Source organism: Aptenodytes patagonicus, chromosome 1, assembly GCF_965638725.1.
Source record: "Aptenodytes patagonicus chromosome 1, bAptPat1.pri.cur, whole genome shotgun sequence".
Taxonomy (NCBI): Eukaryota; Metazoa; Chordata; class Aves; order Sphenisciformes; family Spheniscidae; genus Aptenodytes; species Aptenodytes patagonicus.
Window position 1 is genome coordinate 61,465,649 of NC_134949.1, and position 24,144 is coordinate 61,489,792.

Consider the following 24,144-nt stretch of genomic DNA (forward strand, 5'->3'; position numbering starts at 1 on the left):
AAATTCCTTATTCTCACACACCCAAGTTCTCTTATTTAAATGAGCTGCTCATAAGGCTTGATGTAATTAAACCAGAGCTGGCCTGCTTTTTCTTCCTGCCACTGAATAGAATAGTTCAGCCACGTTATTTTCAGCAATCTAAGCTGTCCATGAGAAAGTAACAGCTATGGCTCATTTCAAAAGAGCAAGCGCGATTAAGAGCACTATAACAAGATACAATCTTTGCAGTCTGATTCTGAAGGACAAGTTTTATACTGCCCCTCACTTACTTTAATAAAACCCTTTTACTTTCCTTAAAGTGACCTTTTCAAGGTTATAATTACTGCTAACAAGATTTTGCAGTTTTAAGTTTTCCAGAAATGAAACACTGTGTAAAATGAATATATTTCTCAACTACACTGTATAAATTGCAAGTCCTTAAGGTATAATTCCATCATCTCTGGCTTCCCATATTGAAAAATCTATAAAACTAATAGAAGAGAATTAAGGATAGAGCTGAAATCTACTAGCAAGCTCAGAAATTGGTAGAAAGTTTGGAAAACAGAAAAAAAAACCCTGAAGCTATTCCTGAAAATCTTAATTAAAACCGACTGGATTTCATCTCCGTGGTGCTTGCCTTATGGTGGTCAGACATTCAGCATTATCCCAACGTCCCATTGCTACTCTTACAAAACAAGAAGGCCAAAATTTTCTGAACTGGTCTTTCAAAACTTAAATTAGTCATTTATATCTGAATACAAGGTAAACATGAACAAAATGTGTTCAGGTTTTTGAGTAATAATAGTGTCGAAAGAATAAACATTTAAAAAAAACCCCAAAACATTAAAAAACCCAAATAACTGAAACACAGCTTTGTTTATTAAGCTGCATAAGTCCAGAAAAATTCCACTTTGTCCCAAACTTTCTTAGTGTACGAGTAGACTAATGGAGGTAATGGTTTACTTCATGCTGCAGAGGCCTTCCATCTCAAAGTCGAGAGCTGACAAAAAAGATGCACAGAGCTCAGTAACATAAGCCCTGGTAAACAAAACTGAAATATAGCTCAAGTTATAATAGACAAAAAAATTCAAATAACTTCTAGTAAACATGCTATCTTCATCTGCCACAACTGCAGCAGTTCACTGCAATACTGAAGATCAGGACCAACAGAAAGTACTTCACTTGAAGTAACTAAATTAATCTTGAAAAGTTACGCAATACAGTTAAGTGGAACATTCTGGTAAGTAAAAAGTGATATTCAATCACCCCTGCAGAAGTGATAGTAGTTTAGATGAAGAATTATTTTATGAAGAATGAAACCTTTATTAGAACAACTGTATTTTTATATTTTCCTCATTTTCCCTGTCTACGCATTCCTTTCAGAAGATGGGAATGGATTACCAAAATTCACCTCCTGAACACCAGTCACAGATTTTTTTTTATTACTTTGACTGTTGAAAGGATAAAGGTAGACAACTGGAAGACATCATCCTACACAGGATCACTTCATTTTTTCCAGTTTGCTTGTGCCAGGATCAGAATTAATAGCAACACAGAAGATGCAGACAGGAACACTGCCAATTTAAAGGGGAAAAAAATGGGGGAGAAAAAAATGGGGGGGGCGTGCCAAGCCCACCTTCCTAAAGGTGGATAAACTTTTTTGGAGACAAAGCAGTTAAAATAAGAGCAGTTGAATATCAAGACAAACTGTTAGCATTCCAGAAAAGATACTCCTAAGAAAGAAGATGATTTTTTTTTTTTTTTTTTAAACACCAAAGTTATTTCTGTAGACAAAAATGATAGGGGAGCATTTGTAGACTCTGAACTCTGGAAACTTAATCACCATTGATAAGTATTATTGCTATGCAGAACCTTCAAGCAAGAAGAGATGTTCCCCACTAGAGGTCAAACTGAAGAAAAACAATCTCATTTCCTTTAATCCCCATACATCCAACATCAAGGGGCAAGACTAAAGGGGGGGAGGGAAGGGGGGGGGGAGAAGGGAGGGGGGCGGGGGAAGTCTACAAAGCCTGCAGCTTTCATTACTACATGTCTCATAACATGATCATTTCCTTATACCCTTTGTAAGAAGAACATTTCAATATGAATCAACAAAAATAGTTTCTTAAAGTAGGTCGTTGCTGCAGCAACCAGGCGGCTGTTTGCACTACTCCCTGCCACAATGACCTACTTTTCCAGTTATATGTAACCGTTGTAGTAGGAGCACAATTTCTCCTTCCCTTTGGAGCTGCTCCGAGAGGATTCCCGTACCGCGGCCGAACTTTATTCCTAACCAGGACAGAGAAAGGCTTTGAGCAGGTACAAGCAGCGGGTCGGTTCTGCTCCTATGTGTCATATTTAGAAGTGTTGGCTGGTAAAGGTTAAACGAAACCTAATACGTGCTCGGAGTTCAAAGAGTACCAAGCCAATGTTCAAAACCAGAGGAGCTGATAAAAAACAGAAGGGGAAGGCGTCAAAGTGAACAGCAGCTTGTGAACAATGTGTTCCCTGCCAGAGTCAACAGCTGGCAGCAAGCGTCAGCACAAACAGGCTGCTTCAGCACTACACCCAAGCACAAGCTAATGGACATACATATTACAGGTCTAAATAACATTAAGTCTGCATAAAAGAAATACCCTCATGAATGACAGGTAAAGCTAACACTTTTTAAACCCTATTTAACCCTGCATGGACAGTGGCGTGGGGACATACAAAGGTACCACACAAACCCCGGAAGTAACATTGACAATTACTTAATTTCCTGTTTACTGCTACTGTTAATGACCATTAACCTTAAGACAAAGGAAAAAAGATTACCAGTGCAACTTTTCAGTGAACTCTATCTTAACCTCACGAAGAAAAAGATTATCTCTGTCGAAATAAGCCTACAAGGCTTCAAACATCAGTCACACTGACTTGTGCACAGGTATTTTTTTATCAATTTATGCAAACCCTAAGTTCAAAAGCTTTCATTCAAGGTAAAATTTAGAGGCAAGAACAAGAGACTAACTTCCAAGCGAAAGACAGCTCATTCCAACAAAAGGCAAGCTATGCTTTACCATATAATACATCCTAATTAAAACTTCGGTTAACAGAAAGACTCTGACAGATATAGCTCATACTACAAAAGCAGAAAAACAAAGCACACACAGCAAAGCTCTCCAAAGCTTACTTTACCTTAAGTCTTCTTAAAACTTGTAAGTTCAGCAGGAAAAATACTGGAATCGATGACAATACAGTACTGTAAGTGGAGAAGTTTCTGAAATTTCCCCCACACTTTCACTTGGGAACAAATCATATATAACGAGGTAATTACTCCCGCAAATCTCTCATTCTTCAAACACAACAGCAAAAAAAAAAAACAACTAAAAATTAGTTTTACTTTACCATTGAACTTGACAAGCTGTACAACAGCAGCTGGAAAGGTAGGATTCTGGAAGAAAGATGGACTAGCAGAAGAAAAAAATCGTAAATTATGAAAAAATAAATCAGAAAAGCTGCTGCAAGAGCAACATCTGATCACTAGTAACATTTTTCAGTTTGAAAGCATGACCTCCACTGCCAAAAGCGTGCCTCTGTTGTGCTGTCTCATATGGAAGTAGTAAAGAATTGGAGTAAAACTTTCAGTAAAGGCAGCACTGAAGAACTTTTATTTGGCAAACTAACACAATGTTTCAGAGTTGGCACTGAAAAAGAGAGGTTGGTGGAGTTACATTTGAAAGAAAGCAGAAAGCCAAAATCTAAAATGTAAAAAGAGGAAGATCCCACAAATCCATGATTTTCTTCATGGTTTGGAATAAAACACACTAGCTCTGAAATAAAGTACTTCTCGCCAGTAAGTTTATTGGCAACTAGCTTACGGAAAGGAAATTTCAATCAAGTGAAAAAACTCTGCTCGCTGAAATACACCAGGACTATGTGATCAATACTAATCTTTATATAGGTCTCCTCAGACCACGAAAGCCTTGAAATAAAAGGGGAAAATACACCACAATGAAAACTGAACTATCAATGTCACAGCAATTTAAAACTTTGTCATAAACTCATGAAACTACACATTATAGCAGGTGTTTCCAGGTCATACCAGTTAAAGAGTATGCTGAAGTAAAGAAAATGAAAAAGTCACTCATAAAAAGTAATTCAGAGAAGCGTTTAGAGGATTTAGGATATACTGCATAATAGCAGTAAACAGCAAACAGCTATGTTGTCTAAAGTCAAACACACATAAAGCACAGTAAACTAGATCTTATTAAGCTTGCCATCTACTGAAAAATAATGATGGGAAGTCACAGGAATTATCCCTAGGCAACCCAAATAAAACAAGTAATTCAGATTCCATCCTTTGCTTGATCACCCTCATTAAGACTTGGACAGTTTCAACTTCTTGAGTTCACTACTAGCAAGACTTATGAAAACAAAGAACAAAATCAAAATGCAACCTCCTCCCCAATCAAAGACCCTTCTGAAACCTGGATGGCAAAAATTACTCTGTAGAATATTTTATTTTAAATGCGTATCTCAGTTTTACAGATGTAGAGTCATGCATCTCCCAAGAGAGAGTAATAAGGAAAACAATAGTAGGCAACCTCTGCTAAAAGCTGTATTGTTCTCTTTTTCTACTTTAAGGCTCCTAGAAAAAATGAGTTTGTTTATTCTCAAGAATGTGAAATATGAAGAATAGGAGAAAGTTAAAAAAAACAAAACACTTGATGCCATAGAATTTATAGGCAGAAAATTTCAACTCAGAGGAAACTCACAAGAGAACATAGGAAAGAAAAATTTTACTCCATTCTTCAATTAATCCGATGTATTGGAAATCAAATCATTAACTATTTTTAATGCCAGTTGCTCTATAAAATGGAGTCTCATAATTCTCTATACACTTCTCCAGTACTTCAGAACTGCACAGATTGTGAAACTGAGATAAGGCTTGCCATGGTGTTCTATATCTTTAGTACATAGCAAAATTGTAACCATGCAGACCATGATCATGTTTTACGAACTGTACAAGGCACGAAGTAACAAGCAACCTACATGAAGGAGTTATTTATTTACTCATCTCTCTGATGAAAGTTGCCCTCCTTTTTCTGTTCTTTCAACCATTATTCGGCCTGCTCTCTCTAAATTGCAGCAGTTTACCCTTTACCTACAAGGTAAGTAGAATATTGGCAGTGGCATTAAGAAAGGAAAAAAAAAAATCTGCAAGCACTGAACTCCACAGCTTCCTTACTATAAAAAGTAAAGCATTTCCTAAGTCATGGATTCCACACTTTGGATAGGTAACAGATAGAAAAATCCAAGTTTTCCTTACAGGAGTTGTTCCTAAGTAGCCTGTGCTTGTAGATATTCCATCTCCATCACTGAAGAATCAATAACAACATGTATTCACGCTTCACAAGTTCCCCATTTGAGCTCAAACAGGTTTTTTTCAACATTGCTGTTTTCATTTTGAAAGGATAGGAGTTTGTGTTCTGAAAGTAATCAAACATAGCGGAAGAATTTTGCAGCCTTTTCACAGCTGTGCAAGAGTCACAAACATACTAATAGATGTTAAAAAAGGAATGCATGTGACTCAAGAGGAAAGGAAATGCTTTCCTACAAATCAAGAAACACGGAGATAAAGCAAGTTTCAAAAGCAAGCCCAGAAAACTTCTCTAGTTTAGTTGCAGGAGGAAGCAACACATAACACAAAAGCTCAGGTGTACACGACATCACATGCCTGTCACCACAGAAATTAGACTTGCAGGACACATCCTGACCAATGTTCAACTGGAAGAAATCCACCTCTGATAATCTGGACAGGTTCCATCCTATTGCAAGGAACTTGTTGCATTAGCACTTTTCAAAGAGATTATGAGCAACAGTTTGACACCTGAATTTACTTCTGGTTTACCAATATAGACTTTCAGACCTTTCAAATCCTGATGCAATTAAAAAAAAAGAATTAAAAGTACAGAATTTAAGAAAAAAATGCATATTTTAGGAAGCTCTGTTCACTGCAACTCAGCTACTGTCTAAACTAATGCTAACAAAGCTCATGTGTTAATTTTTATTATCTCTCCATTAGTAATTGGTATGCTCTCAGATTTGTAAGTGTTCCAGAAGTATAGATATACACGTGGACTTTTGCCACAGTGGTCTCCATTTACACACTTGAAACAGAACATTGCGATACTGACCTCTTTTCCCTAGTCCTTTCCGGTCTATTCCTCACCTCCACTAAACCTTTATTCCTGCATAAAGAAACATTTACACGCACAAAACTCCAAAGCAGCGAAAGCAAATGCTTAACGGTGACCTGAAAAATATATGGAGGCTTCGGGGTTAGAAGAACATTGCAATTATAACTCACCTGTTGACCTACATTGCAAAGAACTTGAAAGCCAGAAGCATACAGAAGCACACAAACTTAACCTTGCTCCACATTTAAACTGGCGTTCTGAAAATTTAAGTAAAATGTATTGCACCAAAATAACATGAAGTTCTTACCCTGGTAATCAAATCCAATCCTTTCCTAGAGGTAAGCAAAGGCACAGCTTTTAAACCTGCTAAAATGTGATATGCAAATTACTAAGCCTATAAAACACAAAGCCACTACTCCCACACTACTTACACAACCGATTCATGCTCAAGCTGACTTTTGCCTTTTTAGGTCACTATGGGAAAGTCACAAAATTCCCTAAAGTAAAGGGTTTCTTTCAATATACAAGTAATACATCACAGGCTTTAGTGTGACCAACTCTGCTGGCAGCTTGACCTTCCTCCTATCGTGGGTTATATAACTAACCTGAAAACCTGCCAGGCATTAAGAGGGTATGGAAAGGAATCATTTTCCTTGACAATAAAGGCTGCCATGTAGATAAACTGTCAGAAACCAAAAAAGTGCAGGTGGTACAATGATGAACAGCTTTTTCTGCAATATTTGCATAATGAAATGTTTCAAGAGTATCTGCCATTTTTAGGAAGAAAGATATTTCCCACAAATTGGAGGAAAAAATACTTTATTACATGGAAACAGCCAAAAGAGGATGACAATTGTCGTGGTTTAACCCCAGTCGGCAACTGAGCACCACACAGCTGCTCGCTCACTCCCCCCCCGGCAGTGGGATGGGGGAGAGAATCAGAAGAGTAAAAGTAAGAAAACTCGTGGGTTGAGATAAAAACAGTTTAATAATTGAAATGAAATAAAATAAAATAGTAATAATAATAAAAAAGAATATACAAAGCAACTGATGCACAATGCAATCACTCACCACCCGCTGACCGATGCCCAGCCAGTCCCCGAGCAGCGGCCCCCCCGGCCAGCTTTCCCCCAGTTTATGTACTGAGCATGACATCACATGGTATGGAATGTCCCTTGGGCCAGTTTGGGTCAGCTGTCCTGGCTGTGCCCCCTCCCAGCTTCTTGTGCACCTCCAGCCTTCTCAGTCGGTGGAACACGGGAAGCTGAAAGTCCTTGACTAGTGTAAGCACTACCTAGCAACAACTAAAACATCGGTGTGTGATCAACATTATTCTCTTCCTAAGTCCAAAACACAGCACTGTACCAGCTACCAGGAAGAAAATTAACTCTATTCCAGCCAAAACCAGGACAACAATACATAAGATAATTTGAAGAACTGATGCAGAATTCATTGACACTGCCACATACTGATCAGTTAAAAAAAAAAAACTGTATTCTCGATTGCCTAAAAAAAAGCTGCTTTCGCGTTCACCACAGGTGGTGTTTGTTGGGGGTTATCACTCTCTCCTTTTATGACCAGAGGAGGTAACACCACAAGATGCAGACAGATTACCTCCACCTGCTCAAATAAAGAATGTGATCTATTGATTCTTAGGTAAAATAAAACAAAAATAGATTTCTGGTCCCAAGAGAAGGAAGACTGAAATAATCCTACAGAGTTGTTTCAAGACCACATTTGTCCCTTGATACTCAGAGTCCACACGCTACTCTTACATATCAGGAACACTCTACCCAGATCTTCTCTTGATATCCTCAAACCTGGAGATCAGTGATGTAAAACCAGGTCTCTCAAACCTCAAAACCTCTTAACCTGAGGAATTAGATTCCTTCAAGATCAATTTTGCAGTCAACAAGCAAATTGTATAAATGCTCAGTGGAATTCCTCTGGTCTATAATAACTGCTACTTGGAAAAAACAACTTATTAAACACTTTGTATAAAATTGGATTTGCAGTACCGCCTGCTCTCTCCAGACCAAACACTGCAGCCTTCTTGTCCAATTTAATAATAGTTACATTACAGAATCTGGTGATACAAGATCATTCACCAAAATAAGCAAACAAGCATAGCATAATTTCTCAGCTGGCAGTGTTATTTCTCACATTCTGACAGTTTGACAAAAAATAAATCGGGCCTTTCCCTTAACACAGTGAAAAGGCCAATACTTATTTTCGACAATATAACTTCAAAGGGTGTCAACAAGTGGCAAGCCACAGAAGAAACCAATAATCACCTTCCAAAAAACACCTGGTGGTTACTACACACATGAACAATGCAGGCCATTTTAATCTGGAACAAGTCCATACTGCCACTGAAAGAAATGGTACCTGCTCTTCCCACGCTCACCTCTTCACTACTACTACTGCGACTTTTTTGCTGGCACAATCTACCACAGAGCTAATCGCACCAGAACTGGTAATTAATCTCTTTCAGACAGATTGATGAGCTATGATGAGCTAACCCAGTTCACCACAGGGCTGCATGCTATCACAAAAGGGTGGAACCACCTCTTTCATCAACAGTGCAGGATTAAAACCATGAGGACATACGTCAGTGCGGTTCAGTGACGTACTTTGTAAATCATAGGACTAGATCATGTAACACCATGAACTACAGAGGGAATCTGAACTGTGGGCACTTTTGGGGGAGACAGGGCATTCTATGAAAGAGGACAGGAGGGCAACCTAGGTGTGTGGCACTGGAGGGTTTCTCCAATCTAACTGCCAGTACCACAGAACTCCCGTCTGAACATGCGGCTTCTGAAAACACGTTACCACTCTTCGATAACAGATTTTGAAATTTACAGATTAATCACCCTCAATTTAGTAGGCTGGTTGGACAAAAGTGCTCCGAGTTGCGCACTGAGCTAGAGTTGAAGCCACTTATTAAAAGGTATGACGGGTATGTCTAGAACACAGGACAGGAATACTGACGTTCCCTTGCAGACCTGTTACACCCTAGCTATAGCAGCGGAGTTCAGCACAGGCCACCTACTCTGTAAAAGAAACCCCGAAGTATCTACGGAATACATACAAAACTAATGTTACTCCCAAACCTGATGTATGTCTAGCTTTGTATATGAAAAACCAAGAGCCTTGTCTCTACTTATACTTTAGATGATTGGCGTGATGTTAAATATTTCATAGATCAAGCAGATTTTCATCCTAAGTGCTACACCATGAAAACAAACTTAAAGGGATGTTTTTAGCAGGGAAGTCAATTATTTTGGCACACTCCTTTTTACATACCAAGCACGTCACCAAAATTAACAAAGTATAATACACAAATTTTGCTTGCCTGAATTACAGATATGATATCATTTAATACTGAAATCACTCATAGAATAATACTATTGACAAACTTTCTTCACCAACCCCACATCCAACAAACAGGTCTCTATAGGACAAATAATTTCCTACATAACCTGAAACTGTAAGCATATTTTCAAAACCAGATGCACAGAATAAACAGATGCTACAGAACGATGTCCAAGTATTAATTTTTTAAAACAAGCTCCCATTTCTATGAATTGCTGTGATTGTCCTGGAAATGAAACATTTTTTTTCGCCCAGGTTTTTAATTTTTAATATGCTTTGAGGTATGAGTGTTAAAAAAAAATCACATCTTTTCTTTCTCCTTAATCAATAGGACTATCTGCCATAACAACAGCAGCTAACTTTGCAGGATGTTAAACACATCCATATTCTCACAAAATCTACTAGATATACAAAACAAATTTTATTACTCTTAAATATTACTCTTTATTACTCTTATTTTAAAAGTGAAAGTTTTTTAATCGTTCCTGAAGAGCACAAAGAAATACAAGGATTGGCAAGATTAGACTATCCATCTTTTTAAATCAATTGCTGCAAGCGAGTCTTTTAACTAGCATATCAAAAACATACATACACACTCAAAAAGACAAACTAAAAAAGTAAATTATTAGCCAAAGTAAATTCTTAATGCAGCAACTAACAGAGTGTTTGCATTTCTTTTTAGCTATTGTGATCAATTGCCACTCTGTACTAAAACCAGGGCTAAACGAAACCCTCCCCTAAGTGATATTGCTAAACACGAGATCCCATTCTCCTTAATATGGAAAAGTCTGTGAGCACATACGAACACATTTTTTCATAAGTAGGTAATGGTTACTTGCTGGAGTACGTACATTACATTCTTTGTCTACTCTGTTGACACAATTAGATGCACACTAATGCTGGTGCCAAAATTTTAAGGGCAATTGACAAAACTTTAAGAGAGTGTTAGAGTGACTTTCCATTTAGCATCTCCCTCCACCATCACCTTTTACTGCCCTGAATAACCTCTCTCTCGCAAGCCTTGATCTGTGAACGACACTGGAAAACTCATTATCTAGAAAAAGCATGTCTCAATGGAAGCATAACTTGATTTATTTGACAGCTTGAAAGAAGGAACAATAAGAAAAACCAGAACAGAACCAGAAAAAATAAAGCAAGTCAAGGAAGGCCCTGGCATCTCTTAAGTAGCATTCATGATTTTAGAACAGGTAGGCTGAATGCCAGGAGAAAGGAGGTCAGTAAGACCATGTGACTGCTTAGTAATTAGACTTGCTCAATAGTGCAATTACACAAAACTATTAGTTCATGAGCGTTACATGACTGTTTAAAGAGAAAAGTTAATCAGAAAGCACCTATGTATTAAAGGCTGCTATTTGCCAGGTTTAAAACACATTTTTTAAAACGAACCGTAACTGGTGACTCTGCAGAGGGACAATATTCCTTCTAACAAGAAACTAAACCTCCTGGTATTCTTAGAATCATAGAATCATTGAGGTTGGAAAAGACCTCTAAGATCATCGAGTCCAACCGTCAACCCAACACCACCATGCCCACTGAACCATGTCCCTAAGTGCCTCATCTACACGTCTTTTAAATACCTCCAGGGATGGGGACTCCACCACTTCCCTGGGCAGCCTGTTCCAATGTTTCACCACTCTTTCAGTAAAGAAATTTTTCCTTACATCCAATCTAAACCTCCCCTGCCGCAACTTGAGGCCATTCCCTCTCGTCCTATTCTTGCACCATTTCTCCTCATATCCATTTTGTTAGTCATACTTTGAACTCTGACAGCCAAGAGTTTTGCCCAGGGCATTGAGACCATAAACTTACCAGAACATAAACTCCCGGTGTCAATCAATTCAAACTAGAAAGGACCACTGTAAATTCACACCAGAAGATTAAGTTTGACTCATGTTCCAAATGCTGAAGGGCTTCTGCTCCTATTCTCAAATAAAATATTTTTTACTAATTCAACACCCTACTCCACAGGCACGTAAGCAAGGATCTTGCTTACGGTCATCAAGTGACCAAGGAGATAAAATGCTTGATTATTAATTGCAAGTGCCAAATGAGACTGGCAAACCAAAAAACTGCATCCTAAGGCTTGTGTATGCATACCGTGAATGTGTGTGTTACCACTGGTTAAAAATAACTCACTGAAACCACTGGAACCTAAAATGGATTCATCCCAAACTAGTAACTGTTCGTTTAAATAAGAATTTATTGAGATCACTGTAATAAAAATACAGCTCTAGCAGCCAATTATTCTATAAAGTTACCATACTTTTAAACTTGAAAAAAATCTGAAGATCTCACAAAACCGGGCTATGAAGGCAGTGAGATTTCCTACTCAAATCCATGTGCAGCATGTGCCTTGAGGGTATTTGAGTCCCAGGAGACTGTTTGAAGCGCTTTGGATAGGGGAGATGTAATTTACCCTTCTTCTGGGAGATCTTCGGGGGAAGCACACAAAAACAAAGGACTAAAAGAAAAATCCTCCTCTTCATAAAATAAATAAATAAGCCCACACCACCAAAAACTCAGCCCCTCTAACCAGCAACTAAAAAAAGTTTGTTTTCTTCAAATGCAGTGCAGGGACTAGTTGTCTTTTAGATCACTAAGAACACTGTTAAAGTAAACCAGCTACCAAATGTATCACACACAAATGTACTCAAGGACTGTATTAGCTAACGATCATATTAAATAGTCACTGAAGAACCAGGGCAGCAGCACCGAAGACATGAACCTCCTTTTGCTAGAATCAAAGTTCACATTTGTCTATCATTCACTAGCTCGGAGAATATAACCAAAAACGGTTTTGCATTTCAATTGCAAAACTCATTAGAAACCTATGAAGTATCCTTAAGACATGCGATTTCCTTAACACTTAGACTTGTGCCAATTGCCCGCATTCTTTTAAAACTTAAGTAGTTGTTCGGGCTTCATCCATAAAACTAAGACCTCTGAGGTTTCTTTATAAGATCAGGATTTGTTATTCAAAAAAACTATCCCCTTCAAAACAAACAAAAATTAAAAAGCCTCTATAAAAGAGATGTACATCATGAACCTCAGATAAGGGGAGTATGTAACAATTATTATTCTTAAGTGGTATGAACGTTATTTTTGACAGTGAAAATGGAATAACCATGAAGTTAAAGTTCACAGAAAGCATTTTTAGTATTTCTATCTTCTGAAAACCAGAAATAGGACCATAAGGAAAACTTCTCAAAGTTTGAAAAAAACAAACCTCCAACGGTAAATTACCTCGCTGGTAAAGTATTCAATGACATGGGATATAAATTATTAAATCTGAAAGAAACAATCCTTGAAGAGAAGTAAACTGAACTGAAACCCAAAGTGTCTCAACTTTGTCATTCTTCTATGACGTGGTGTTAAAACGAGTTTCATTGTGCTTCTTCCAGAATTAGGCAACACTTCTCAGCACCGTAGTCTGGGCAAGCTAAACTCATGAGCATTTCAAGTTCCTGACATTGGATGGACAGATGATACGAGAACTCTACTGCATCATCAACCCTTTTAAAAAGGCTAACAGCTTTCAGATCCCTAGTGATGTTTTAAGTAATCTCACAAGGTACGTATGCACAGAAGTCCCGTTAACCTCTGCCTTATTAAGGCACACATTTAGCATGGAAGCGTCAAGACACAACTCCACAGGAAAGTTCATTTTTGTATTAGGTAGGACCACATCTGGCTTGAAGGGGTAGGAATAGATCTGCACGCTCTGGAAAGGGACACTACCTACCCTTCCCCGGAGGAAAGACATCCTGAGAAATTACTTTTGAGCCAACCAAGCAGCTTAACAGTTTTTTCCAGAATGGAGTCACCCTTGTGCCGGCGCGGGGTTTCTGGCTGCCCAGAGGTGCTGAGGTGAAGCAAGACCTCCGGGCCGCTCCTCCCGGGGCCCACAGCGCGGCTCCGAGCTCCAGCGCGGGCAGGCACCGGGGGCGCGCTAGGGCACTGAACCGCCGCCCCCCGGGGAGCGGGAACAAGAACCCCCCCCTTTCCCGGGAAACCACGGCCCCCCCCCCCCGCCCCGCCCGGGCCCGCGCTCCGCCAGAGGCTGCCCCGCTCCTCCTTCCCCCTTCCTCCCCCGCCGCGGCAGCCGCGGCCCGGGCCGGCGCAGGGGCTGGATATGTAACACCGCCGCCGGAGCCGCGGGGAGGGCGGCTGGGCGAGGGAAGCCGTCGCTGGCGGCGGCCCAATCGGGCGGCGAGGGGAGGGGATGGCGGGGAGGCAGCGTGACCGCATACATAACGCGGGGATTAGGGCCCCCGCCGGCCGCCCCCGCCGCCCCGCACTCACCGCCACCTGTTGATGCCCACGTTGGAGGAGCCGGCGAACCAGGGGTCCAGGATGTAGACGCAGCGGACCGTATCGGCGCCCTGGATGCACTCCCGCAGCGCCGGGTTGTCGTGGAGCCGCAGCCCCTTGCGGAACCAGTGCACGGCGTTCACCCCCATGCCGCCGGGCCGGGGACGCGGGCGCTCAGCGGGAACCGCCGCCACCCGCGGGGCCGCTCATGGCCCGGCGCCGCCGCTCGGCGCCCGGGCGAGCAACGGCGGCCGCCGCCGCCCCGCGCGGAGAGGGGGCCGAGCGGCGCGGGGTCCGCGGGGCCTCGCCTCGGGCGGCTCTAGGACACGGCGGAGACGGCGGGGGCGGCCGCCCGGCGGGGACGCATCACCCCGCGGGATCCCCGCGCCGGGGAGAGCGGAGACGGCGGGAGGGAGAGCAGGATCCGACGGTCGCTCCGGGGCGGCGGGCCGCCGCCCCCCCCGCCTGCCTGCGGGAAGGGGCCGTCGGTGCTGGCCGCGCGCGCCTCGTGCCAGCCGGCGGCCGCCGCCTCGCCGCTCGCCCTGTGACTCTGCGCCGGGCGGCGGGGCTCCGGCGGCAGCCCTGCCCCGCCCCCCGCCGCCGATTGGCCGGCCCCTCCCCCACGTGACCGCCGGCCCTCACGTTTCTGAAGTGTGTTTACTACCGGCGGAGGGGGGAGGCGGCGCGGGGAGGGGAGGCGCGGGGCCCACCGGTCCCGCTCCCGCGGCGGGGCGGTCGGCGGCCGGGGGGGGGGCCGCGATCTCGGCAGGAATCCCACTCGCCGGGGCGGCGCGAGGCGGCGGGCCGCGGCAGGGAGGAGCGCCGGGGGCGGAGACCGCGCCCCGCCCACCCGGCGCGGGGCGGCGGGACCCGGATGAGCACGGGGCTCCGAGGAGGCTCTCGGAGGCGCCGATTCCTGTCGGGAGGCGCCTGCGCGCACGCGCGGGAGCCGCCGCGGGCGGGGGGAGCGTGCAGCTGCCGGCGCGCGCCCGCTGACCTGTTATGTATCGCGCCCTGCGCGCCCCCGCGGCGGGGGCTGCGCATGCGCGGCGGCGCCGCTCTCCTGACCCCCTGTCAGCGCCCGCGGCGGGGCAGGCGGCAGCGGGCAGCGCGGATGTGGCGGAGTCGCTGTCGCCTGTGGGCCGGGCCCGGCCCGGCTCGGCTCGGCCGATCCCACCGCACCCCGTCCTGCGGGGCAGAGGCGGGGCGCTTATGTAAGCGTGTGCGTAAGGAGCTCGGCCCTCGCCGAGGCGCGCCGGGGCCGGGCGGGCACGGGGACTGCGGCCGCCCTACCCCGTGTTAGTCCTCGCACGTCTCCCTCTGCCCACCCGGCCCGGCCCCCTCCCCTCCCGTGTTAGCGTGTTGGTTACGAAACGGACGGTGTTCTTGTCGCTGCCCGCTGCAGTCCCGAGGTGGTGTCAAGAGGGCTGGAAAAGAACAACTGGGCGAGAGGGTAGCGCGGCCGTGCAGTGCTGCCTCCAAGCGAGTTCTGAGCAGCAGCGTGAGTTAAAATGGTCTTTCTAGCACTGTTAGTAAAGTCATTATTAGCAAATGGTGTACATCTAACGTCTTCTCTTTTAATTACAGAGCTCAAACCGACGTCTGCGTGCTGCCGACACAGCAGGTTACCCTGTACCTTCTCCCGTGTTAGCCGCTAGGCGTGGCCAACTACTGAATGAGGCGTCAGCAGAGCAATTTCGAGTCCTAACAGGGCAGCTTTAGATGCAGATCTGAAAATAAACCTCCTCCTGTGGATTGCAGCTCAAATCTACAGCTTCCAGAGTGCTCATAGACAAGTGGGTAGCAACAGCAAGAGGGGTCTCGTTAGACATAACAGCTCTCAAGTAAAAGGCAGAGGAGTTGCATCAGCAGTGCTGACCTTTCTTGACTTCCAGAATTCCAGAGCAGGACAGTGCTTTAAGAATTGTAGTTGCTCTTTCTACTAAAATATTTTTTTCTGCTAAGATACGCAGAAAGTAAAAGTAAAGTCAGCAAAAAGAGACATGCATCACGTGTTTCCCTTCACGCTTTTCTTTCCTCACTTTGAATGACTTAATAAAACGTCATTAATGATCAAGGCATGCTAGCAGCAAAGGCCCCAGCCGTGCTTAGAATCCCTTTCTGTTTGGTTTTATACAAAATTCCTTTCTAAAAAGTGTGGAGGCCGAACTGTTCTTAAGCACTGACCTTAACAATAGCATAAATTATTACGAGTTTTCCAATTATTACTTTGTCGTATGTGGAACATCATATTCCACAGCTCATCATTCTGGCCCAAGAAGAACATACAGGATCCTGTCATATACCCTTGCCGCAACTCAACTGGAGTAGTTGGGTCATTGTAAAGTTGAGCACTGTTTTCTCAATTAATACAAAGTACATTCGTCCTTGCTTGTTTTTTTGGGTTTTTTTCTTAAGAAATGCCAAATAGTTGGTGAATAATTTTCAAAGAAATAAAATAGAAGAAGAAATCTTGGTTGTTAATGACGACTTTCCATCAAACTCAATTTTAAGTCTGTAATTTTTGAGCACATGGAAGAAAATAGATTCCTTATTTTCAAGGAAAGTCACCTCACAATTTTTATTTCGAACATTTAAACTGCTTTTTCGTACTCCTTATGTTCCCTGCTAGCTCCTTACAAGGCTGTGGCACTGAAGATGGCCCTGAGTGAAGTCCAACATCAACTAATCTGCCTTCTTGGGAATACTGAGGTGGAAGCAGCCCTCCCTCACGGAACCTTACGGTTTCATAACCAAATTGCAACCATGAAAGCCCTCAGTCTATAAGCTGCTTGTCGCTACAGACTAAATAACAACTGTGGCATATCATTAGCATATCGTTATGTCAAAACACCATTTGGCTCTAGCCACACCTTCCATGCTAGACAGTTTGCTCTTGATTTAGAAGTGGAAGGAAGGTGAAGAATATATTAATTAAAATTTCAAATCTTGAGGGAAGAGTCTCTCCAACTTAGTAGAAAAAGAAAATAGAATCACAGTTAATCAAGGAACTTGTACAAGTAAACCGCACTACCGTGTTCTCTTGTGGATAACTTTTTTGAAGAACATTATTGCTAATTTAGCCCAGACTGTGATCGCAAAAATCAAGAGAGTGGGGAGGAGTTAGAAGGGAAAAAAGGTAACATGAAGGCAAGAAATGACAAAAACATACAGAAGCAAGTATGCAATACATTGTGTATTACAAATTAGAAGTGTTTTTCAGATATGTTTTTAACATCATTGTGTGTCACTTATAGTCACAACCATTGTTAGCTGGTCTTGAAACAGCAGTTATGTAGGAGACCAAGCCTGAACTGGGTTCGTAGAGCACGGTTTCTTTCTACAGCAGGTCTCTTCTTCGTTAGATCTTTTTCACAGATCTAATACAGACTATTGAAAATGTAGCTGACAAAAGAAGTGTTCCCAGAGAGAACAATACCGACTTTCACTCTCTGAAGGGTGTGATTGTGCAGACTCAGAGTTAGTTTAAAAAATCCTAACACGCCTAGAGAAATCTTTCTAGTCTAGAAATCGTTCATGTGTCTCTGCTATTTGTTACTCGAAGTTCAGAAGAGAAATCCAGTAGATACAGCTGAAAAAAAATGAGAGAGGAAGATGATTCTCACCATCACAGCCCATTTAACTTCTGAAACACCACCAGCAAAACACTGTAAATCCAATGACTACATATGTGAATTTTATTCTTTTATTCTGTAATAAGTGCAGTGATCATATGGAAGAAAACATACTGATGTGAGACAAGCCTCCCATTATCACGTCGGTGTTGCCTCTCGTCCAAATTTGATCCTGAAGAGGTTTTTCAGGGTGCTGCTTTCAAAAAGTCGAAGCACCCTTGCAGGGGTTAACACGTTTGGTATCAGGAGCGGTAGGGCTTTGATTCCTGGGTGGTGCGTACACTAACTGTTGTGCTGTACAGGGCGCAAGGCCTCACTAGCACCATTGTTTCAACTTCAGTTCTGGGTAAATACAAGAAACAGACCATTTCCCTTACCGAATCAACAGGATCATTTGCTTCCCATCAGAACACGGGCACTGAAGTAGCCTAATTTTAAAATGTTCATTTCTCTGCTATCATAATACTTTGAAATGACTGATTTTCAATTTTTTTTTTTTATTTACTACACTAATTCTCTCTTGAAAGCTGTTTAAATCCAACCACCTTTAACTAGTTCTAACCGTAACGAAGTCTAACAAGTGGAAGAACCTCAGGTGATTTTGCATCAGGAAGAGACCGTGCAAGCCCATTTACCACGCTGATGGAGAACAGAGTGCGCCAAGACATGAACTACAGCACACTCGATCCACATCTGTTTGCTTAATACCGGCACTTCCCTGCCACCCGTCCCTCCCCGCCGCCGCCGCGTGGTACATTCTCCCCCGGTGAATACATACCTCCGACCGGTGGTAGGGCCCAGCGCGGCGGCGTGGCGCTCCGCGGCGGCGAGCCAGGTCAGGCGCGGCGCGGGGGTGCCGGGCCGGTCCCAGCCGGCTCCGACCGCCTCACAGCAGCCGCGGGGCCCGGGGGCTGGGGGTGCGGGGCGGCGGGTGCCTCAGCGGCGGCCCGGCCGAACAGCGGCCGGTGAGGGAAGCCTTGGCGCGGCCCTCGGCCGGGGCGCCGGCGTTGGCGGGCCCGCTGACGTTATGTTTGGCCTGCCGTGCTTTGACGAGAGATGCGGCCCTGTCGTAACAATGACGGCCTGAAGATAAACGGGGCGATGCAGAAGGAGAAGCTGCACCGGTTTTTAAATGATGCGTGGTGGGGAAGGAAACCCTCGGGCGCGAGTCCTCGTTATAGGCCGCGAGTAACGTTCCTGCCGGGTGACTTCGGCAATACCGGCAGAAACCCGCCGCGGTAGCGGGGGTCGGGGCCGGACGGGGAGAGCCCTGCCGGGCCTCCCACCCTCGGCTCCCCTGCTGCCTGCAGGAAACCATCCTCCTCCTGCCCCTCCACCCTGAAGCGGAGTCCGAAGGGAGAGAAGGGGTGCGCGCGGATAGGCATCGTCCAGGTGTTCAGGCTTACGTGACCAGGCTGTGACTGAGAACTTTACGTTTTCTCTGTACTAAAAGCACCACTTGATGACCTTTGGTTTAAATGGTGCTATGCTTCCTTAAGCTTTTTTTTAATGTCTTCCCTTTCCTAGATAGAAGGAAAAGCTTTTTCCCCACGAGGACAGTCAAGCAGTAGAACAGGCAACCCAGAGAGGCTGGGTGGGCTCCATCCATGGAGGTTTTCAAGACTGGACTGGTCAAAGCAGCCTGGTCTTACCCCATAGCAGACCCTGCTTTGAGCTCTTGAGCTCCCTTCCAACCTGGATTATTCTAGGATCCTCTGTAGTGTTTTCTAGAAAGCTTTATGTTGGTCTAGCATATTTTTGTAATCTTCTTTACCTCATTTCCACTACTGAGGCAAAGCAGGGATTCATTTTTTGTCTGCAAGTGCAGAAGTGCGAATGCTTATTCTACTATACATTAATCTACAAAACTGGTACCGCTCCAGATTTCTTCACAAGCTATTCAAATCCCATCTACACTGCTCTCTTCTAGGAAGATACCTACTCTTGCTGGTTAATTCAAAGTTCAATCTAGGCATTTAGGAGTGTAATTTAGTTCTCTACAGCCTACTAAGACCTGGCTACAGTTTGCTGTAATGAGAATGGTAGTGACCAGCATACAGTAGTAGTTATACTCTTGCTCTCTTTAGTGAAAGATTTTGTGCAAAATACAACATGAGCAAGAGGTTGGTTTGCTAGTTTTCAAAAAGTGAGATTTGAGTCTCAAAATACACATTCAGAAATTCAAAAATTTCTGAACAAAACGAGGGATGAATCAGCCAGTTGATCCTAGTACCCATTTCCTATAGAAGATATACATAGGAGTCTCATTAAATAATGAAACTTACCCCTTTAGTCTGCAGATATAGGTCACTGCGAGTGTGCTAGCAAGCAGGATCACAGATAACTTCCAGGTAGACATTAGTTCAAATCCTTATTGCTGTTACGACACCTGGTGATAAGAGGGTGCTGCTGGCAGTGAGAGCAAACGTCTCGTCTAAGCTGGCTGGTTCTTTTCTTGATCTCTCAATTGATTTACAATCCCCACAGCAATGTAAGTATGTAAAAAGTTACAGCAGGGTCCTGCGTATTAGAACAGCAGTCCAGCATGAGCTTTAAGAGAACTCTGAATTCTTAGAATAGGTTACATACCCTGCAGACGTGATACTGTCATCTATGGACTCTGAAATACACCAAACAGTAACTCTTAATTATCTTCTCAGTTTTTATAGAACACCATGATATTAAAATTCATTCACCTTATTTTGCATGTTATATTTTGCTCAGTGCTTTACAAGGGCTCCTGAGTACCCCAGTCAAACGCGGTTTAGCAAATAAAGTTTTCCTTCCTTTTATAGTATTCTGTGTTTCTGCATGGATGATCCTCACTAGCAACAGGAAAAAAATTTACTGTGATGTCAAACATTTTCAGACAACATAAAGCTTCTTTTAAGTGAACATAACAATCATTTCCATGTCAGATCTTGGAAGAGCACAATTTACTATTATCAGAATTTTTTAAAAGCTCTATAATAGATAAAATGGCTGTTAAGTGTCTGCATTACTCACAAGGCAATTTTGTTTAACAGCTGGATTACACATTGAAGTAAAAGTCATGGTTACTTATTTTTCCAGTTTGTACTTTGGAAGTACCATCTGACATCCCAAACAATTTTAACAATACTTTATTTTTCTGGCAGTTTCCAGCTGAGCTGAAGCATTAATGAAGAAAGCCCTGATCCTTCAGAGATGTACTTACTCTGACTGGACCCACTAAAGTCAATAGAACTACTCAGAGTACTCAGACGCAGGCGGTTGTGTCACTCCCTGTGGAGGAGAGGCTTTAGTTTGCAGTCCCCGTGAAACAGTCACTTTTTCAGGACGTGGAAAGGTCAGCACTTGAAAAGTCTGTGACTTACCTACACTTACAGCGCTTTCACAGCTATTGGGAAAAATCGCTTGTTCTGTGGTGGAGCTTGCTGGACAGCACTTCTCAAGTCACAAAGTTACGAAGATGAAATCATTAGCCTTGGGGTTATGACACAAGCAGCTTCATTAGGCAATTAGATTTTGCCTCAGAGATTTGAAATAATACTAAAAACCAAGTTACCGATAAACAGCTTCTGTTAGTAACATAAGCTTGCATATAGGAAATTATGTCTTACTCTGTTAGTTTACGATGTAGTAACATAACAAGAGTCCAGCTTTTAGAAGCTGAAAAACATCAACTTAAAAGCAAAGGTACACTTTCTTGAGATAAAGTATTTCACCACTGGAAAATATTTAACCTTACCTGGCAACTAGATAGAGGCTCTATCACTTAAGTTCTCTACAGAAACCACGTATTTTCTTTATAAAGAAGACTCTAGGGGTCTCGTGTAGCTGTTCCTGCAGTAGGCTTCTTGGTCTGTTATGTAGGAAATTAGACTGCATGATCATAACAGTCTTTTCTCTCCTAAAAAAACCCCAAAAATAATTTAACTTAATGCTTACGTAGGTACTTCTTCAAGCATGCTATACTTCGGGAGACGTGAAAGCAACTGTATAAATAGAATTGTCAAATGCACAAATTGTTTTTTTTTTTTTTCTCATTTTCAATTTGAGCAGTTTTAAGCACGTTACCAGCAGCAGCAATTTGTGTGAGTATTGCACAGACTAGTAATTCTCCCTTTCACACTCTGTGCTTCCAAAAGATTGTTACGGAACCACCACCTAGGAAGTTAAAGATACACTTGATGGTATCTTTGACTGCTGCGACTCCTTTGGCCATCGCAGAACAGGTAGCAGCGCATGGGCTATTGGTGATACCTGGCAGTCAGTTTGAGCAAAGGTAGGGTATGGGGTTACCCACAACTACCCTATGGTTGCTGTGTGGACCCCAGCACAGCCACGTGCCTACTCCACGGAGTGCACGAGGACTCTGCCCACTGAGGGTAGCTGGCAACGACATAAGTGACCCGGAGACAGAAATAAGGCATCAGCGCAAAGGGCAGCTGTAGCAAAGTAGGTACTGGAAGAGGCAAGTGAAGGCCTGAAGACGTTCAGTGTACTTGCTTCCTCCCCCAAAATACCAGTGTGCTTATTCAGAACCCAATTTACAGACTCTGCTAGTGAAAAACGCATACATAAAGGTTTCAGTGATTTTTTTTCCTTAATTATAACAAGAATGATTTCAAAATGCAGCTAGGCTACAAACTGCTGCTGAAGGAGCACCAGGGGGGTCTCTGACATATGAAGGAACAAGTCACACTCCAAACAATGCTTGAGAAGTTGAGCAAATACATTCAGAAGGGTTAAGAAAGATATTTAAGCTGCCTTTTTTTTTTTTTTTTAATTCATTTAGTAGAACTACTGTCAAATTAAATTGCATGAAACATTTTTCTAGTATAGTGTGAGTGAGCTGTAATGTAATAACAATGTTAGCTGCAGGAAATGGCTGACAGTTTGGTTCTTGTATGACTGCAAGCATTTATATGGACAGAGCGCTGCCCCCACATCAGGTCTGTTGCATCTGCATGTTATTGTTTCAGTGAGGCATCTGTCAGAACATGAACCTTTCAGAAGTATTCCCCCTCTGCTTTCGCGTGAAAGCTGCATTTGGTGCTAATAACAAAAAACACTGTTGAGAGTAATTTCTTATGCCAGCTCAGTCTAAATATCAATGCCTCTGAGCATTAACTTGTGCCTTAAATGTGTTTTCTTATAGTTGTTCTCTCACCCCAGGGCTGAATTCCACTATGTTGAGAGGAGTCGCTCACGGCGCAAAAGATACATTTACTCTTCTGTTGGCAAGATCTCAGTACTGTAACCCGGGACTGAATTTTTCATCAGTATGGACTGAAGTAGCAAACAGAAGCTTCCTAATACATTCCACTTACACAACTGATACAAAATCAAGAGAGGAAAATAAAAAAACCATTGAGAGTCTCTACAGATTGTCAGTTGACATTAAGAAAATACGCAGACTAAAGGAATGGGTCCTTCTCCAGGATGTGGCCTACGTTAAGGAAATTGCTGGTGTCTTACAAGAAATGGGAGCAGATGAGACTGCTGTAGCCAACATTTTAGAACGCTGCCCAGAGGCAATTCTCCATACCCCTGCAGAGATAAACTCTCAAAGAGCTCTATGGCAATTAGTATGCCAGAATGAAAAACAGTTGATTAAATTAATAGAGCAATTTCCAGAGTCTTTTTTTACTACTGAGTATCATGAGAACCAGAAGGCAAATATACTGTTTTTTCAAGAGTTGGGACTTAAGAATAACATAATCACCAGGTTCTTGACAAGTGCACCCAGTATTTTCTATAATCCTGTTGAGAAAAACAAAAACGTGATAGAGACATTACAAAGAAATTATTTAAGTTTAGGAGGTTCTGATGCAAATATGAAGATCTGGATACTGAAGCTATTGAGCCAAAATCCATTTATTTTATTAAATACCTCCACCGCAATCCAGGAGAACTTGGAATTTCTCCAACAGAATGATTTCACTGACCATGAAGTTCTACAGCTGCTGTCCAAGCTTAAAGGTTTCATTTTTCAACTTACTTCTTCTACTATGCAGAAGAGTATGCTTTTTTCAAAAAATGTCTTTAAGTGCAGTGATCAAGAATTAAAACAGCTAGTGCTGAAATGCCCAGCCCTTCTCTACTACTCTGTTCCAGTTTTGGAAGAAAGACTTGAAGGACTACTGAAGGAAGGAATTTCTGTAGCACAGATTAGAGAGACACCAATGGTGCTGGAGTTGACAACGCAAATTGTTCAATACCGAATTAAAAAACTCTCTGCTTTGGGATACGATATAAAGAGTGGAACTCTAGAAAGTTTGAATGGTACTAAGAAAGATTTTGAAGTCAATTATGGTAAGATACAATCAAAGAAGGAGCGACCAATTTTTAATCCTGTTGCTCCTATACACATTGAAGATTAATTTGAATGCTGTACTTTAAATTATGCAAAAGAAAATTACCAGAGAGAAAAGAGATGTTGATTCTTTGAGAAGAGCCGAAACAAAAGTAACCTTAACCAGATTGTAGTCTTACACTGTACTTTGTCCTGGAGTGGGTCTTCAGGACAGTTGTGCCTTTCTTGGGCACAACTTCATTATACAATTGTAACTTTCTAATGTGTTCAAATAGTATCACAGAACCTGGTTATGATAAAGGTTGCCTTTTTTCCCCAGGGAGTACCTCACATGGTT

The 24,144-nt window shown here is 42.8% G+C and overlaps 2 protein-coding genes and 1 long non-coding RNA gene across 6 annotated transcripts in view; 2 read left to right on the forward strand and 1 right to left on the reverse strand.

The window, feature by feature from the left end:
* The window catches only part of CRY1 (cryptochrome circadian regulator 1), a 41,520-nt gene extending 27,427 nt beyond the window's left edge, over positions 1 to 14,093 (reverse strand). The window contains exon 1 of the mRNA XM_076339034.1: positions 13,863 to 14,093. Coding sequence (XP_076195149.1) covers positions 13,863 to 14,020 — 158 coding nt within the window. The 5' untranslated portion in view covers positions 14,021 to 14,093. The remainder of the gene's footprint in view (positions 1 to 13,862) is intronic.
* Positions 14,094 to 15,003: 910 nt separating this feature from the next.
* LOC143155768 (uncharacterized) lies at positions 15,004 to 16,261 on the forward strand. Its single transcript, XR_012994469.1, has 2 exons — positions 15,004 to 15,372; positions 15,459 to 16,261. It is a non-coding gene; the product is annotated as an uncharacterized LOC143155768 (long non-coding RNA).
* Positions 16,262 to 18,286: 2,025 nt separating this feature from the next.
* Positions 18,287 to 24,137, forward strand: MTERF2 (mitochondrial transcription termination factor 2). 4 transcript variants are annotated; one of them, XM_076339049.1, is made up of 3 exons: positions 18,305 to 18,341; positions 20,644 to 20,834; positions 22,667 to 24,137. In XM_076339049.1, exon 3 carries the CDS (start codon positions 22,681 to 22,683, stop codon positions 23,872 to 23,874), a length of 1,194 nt encoding a protein of 397 aa, XP_076195164.1. In that variant the 5' UTR covers positions 18,305 to 18,341; positions 20,644 to 20,834; positions 22,667 to 22,680; the 3' UTR covers positions 23,875 to 24,137. The 4 variants fall into 4 exon arrangements, with proteins under 4 accessions (XP_076195174.1, XP_076195164.1, XP_076195183.1 ...); XM_076339059.1 differs by lacking the exon at positions 20,644 to 20,834 and having other exon boundaries at positions 18,287 to 18,341; XM_076339068.1 differs by lacking the exon at positions 20,644 to 20,834 and having other exon boundaries at positions 18,320 to 18,341; positions 22,650 to 24,137.
* The last annotated feature ends 7 nt before the right edge of the window (positions 24,138 to 24,144 follow it).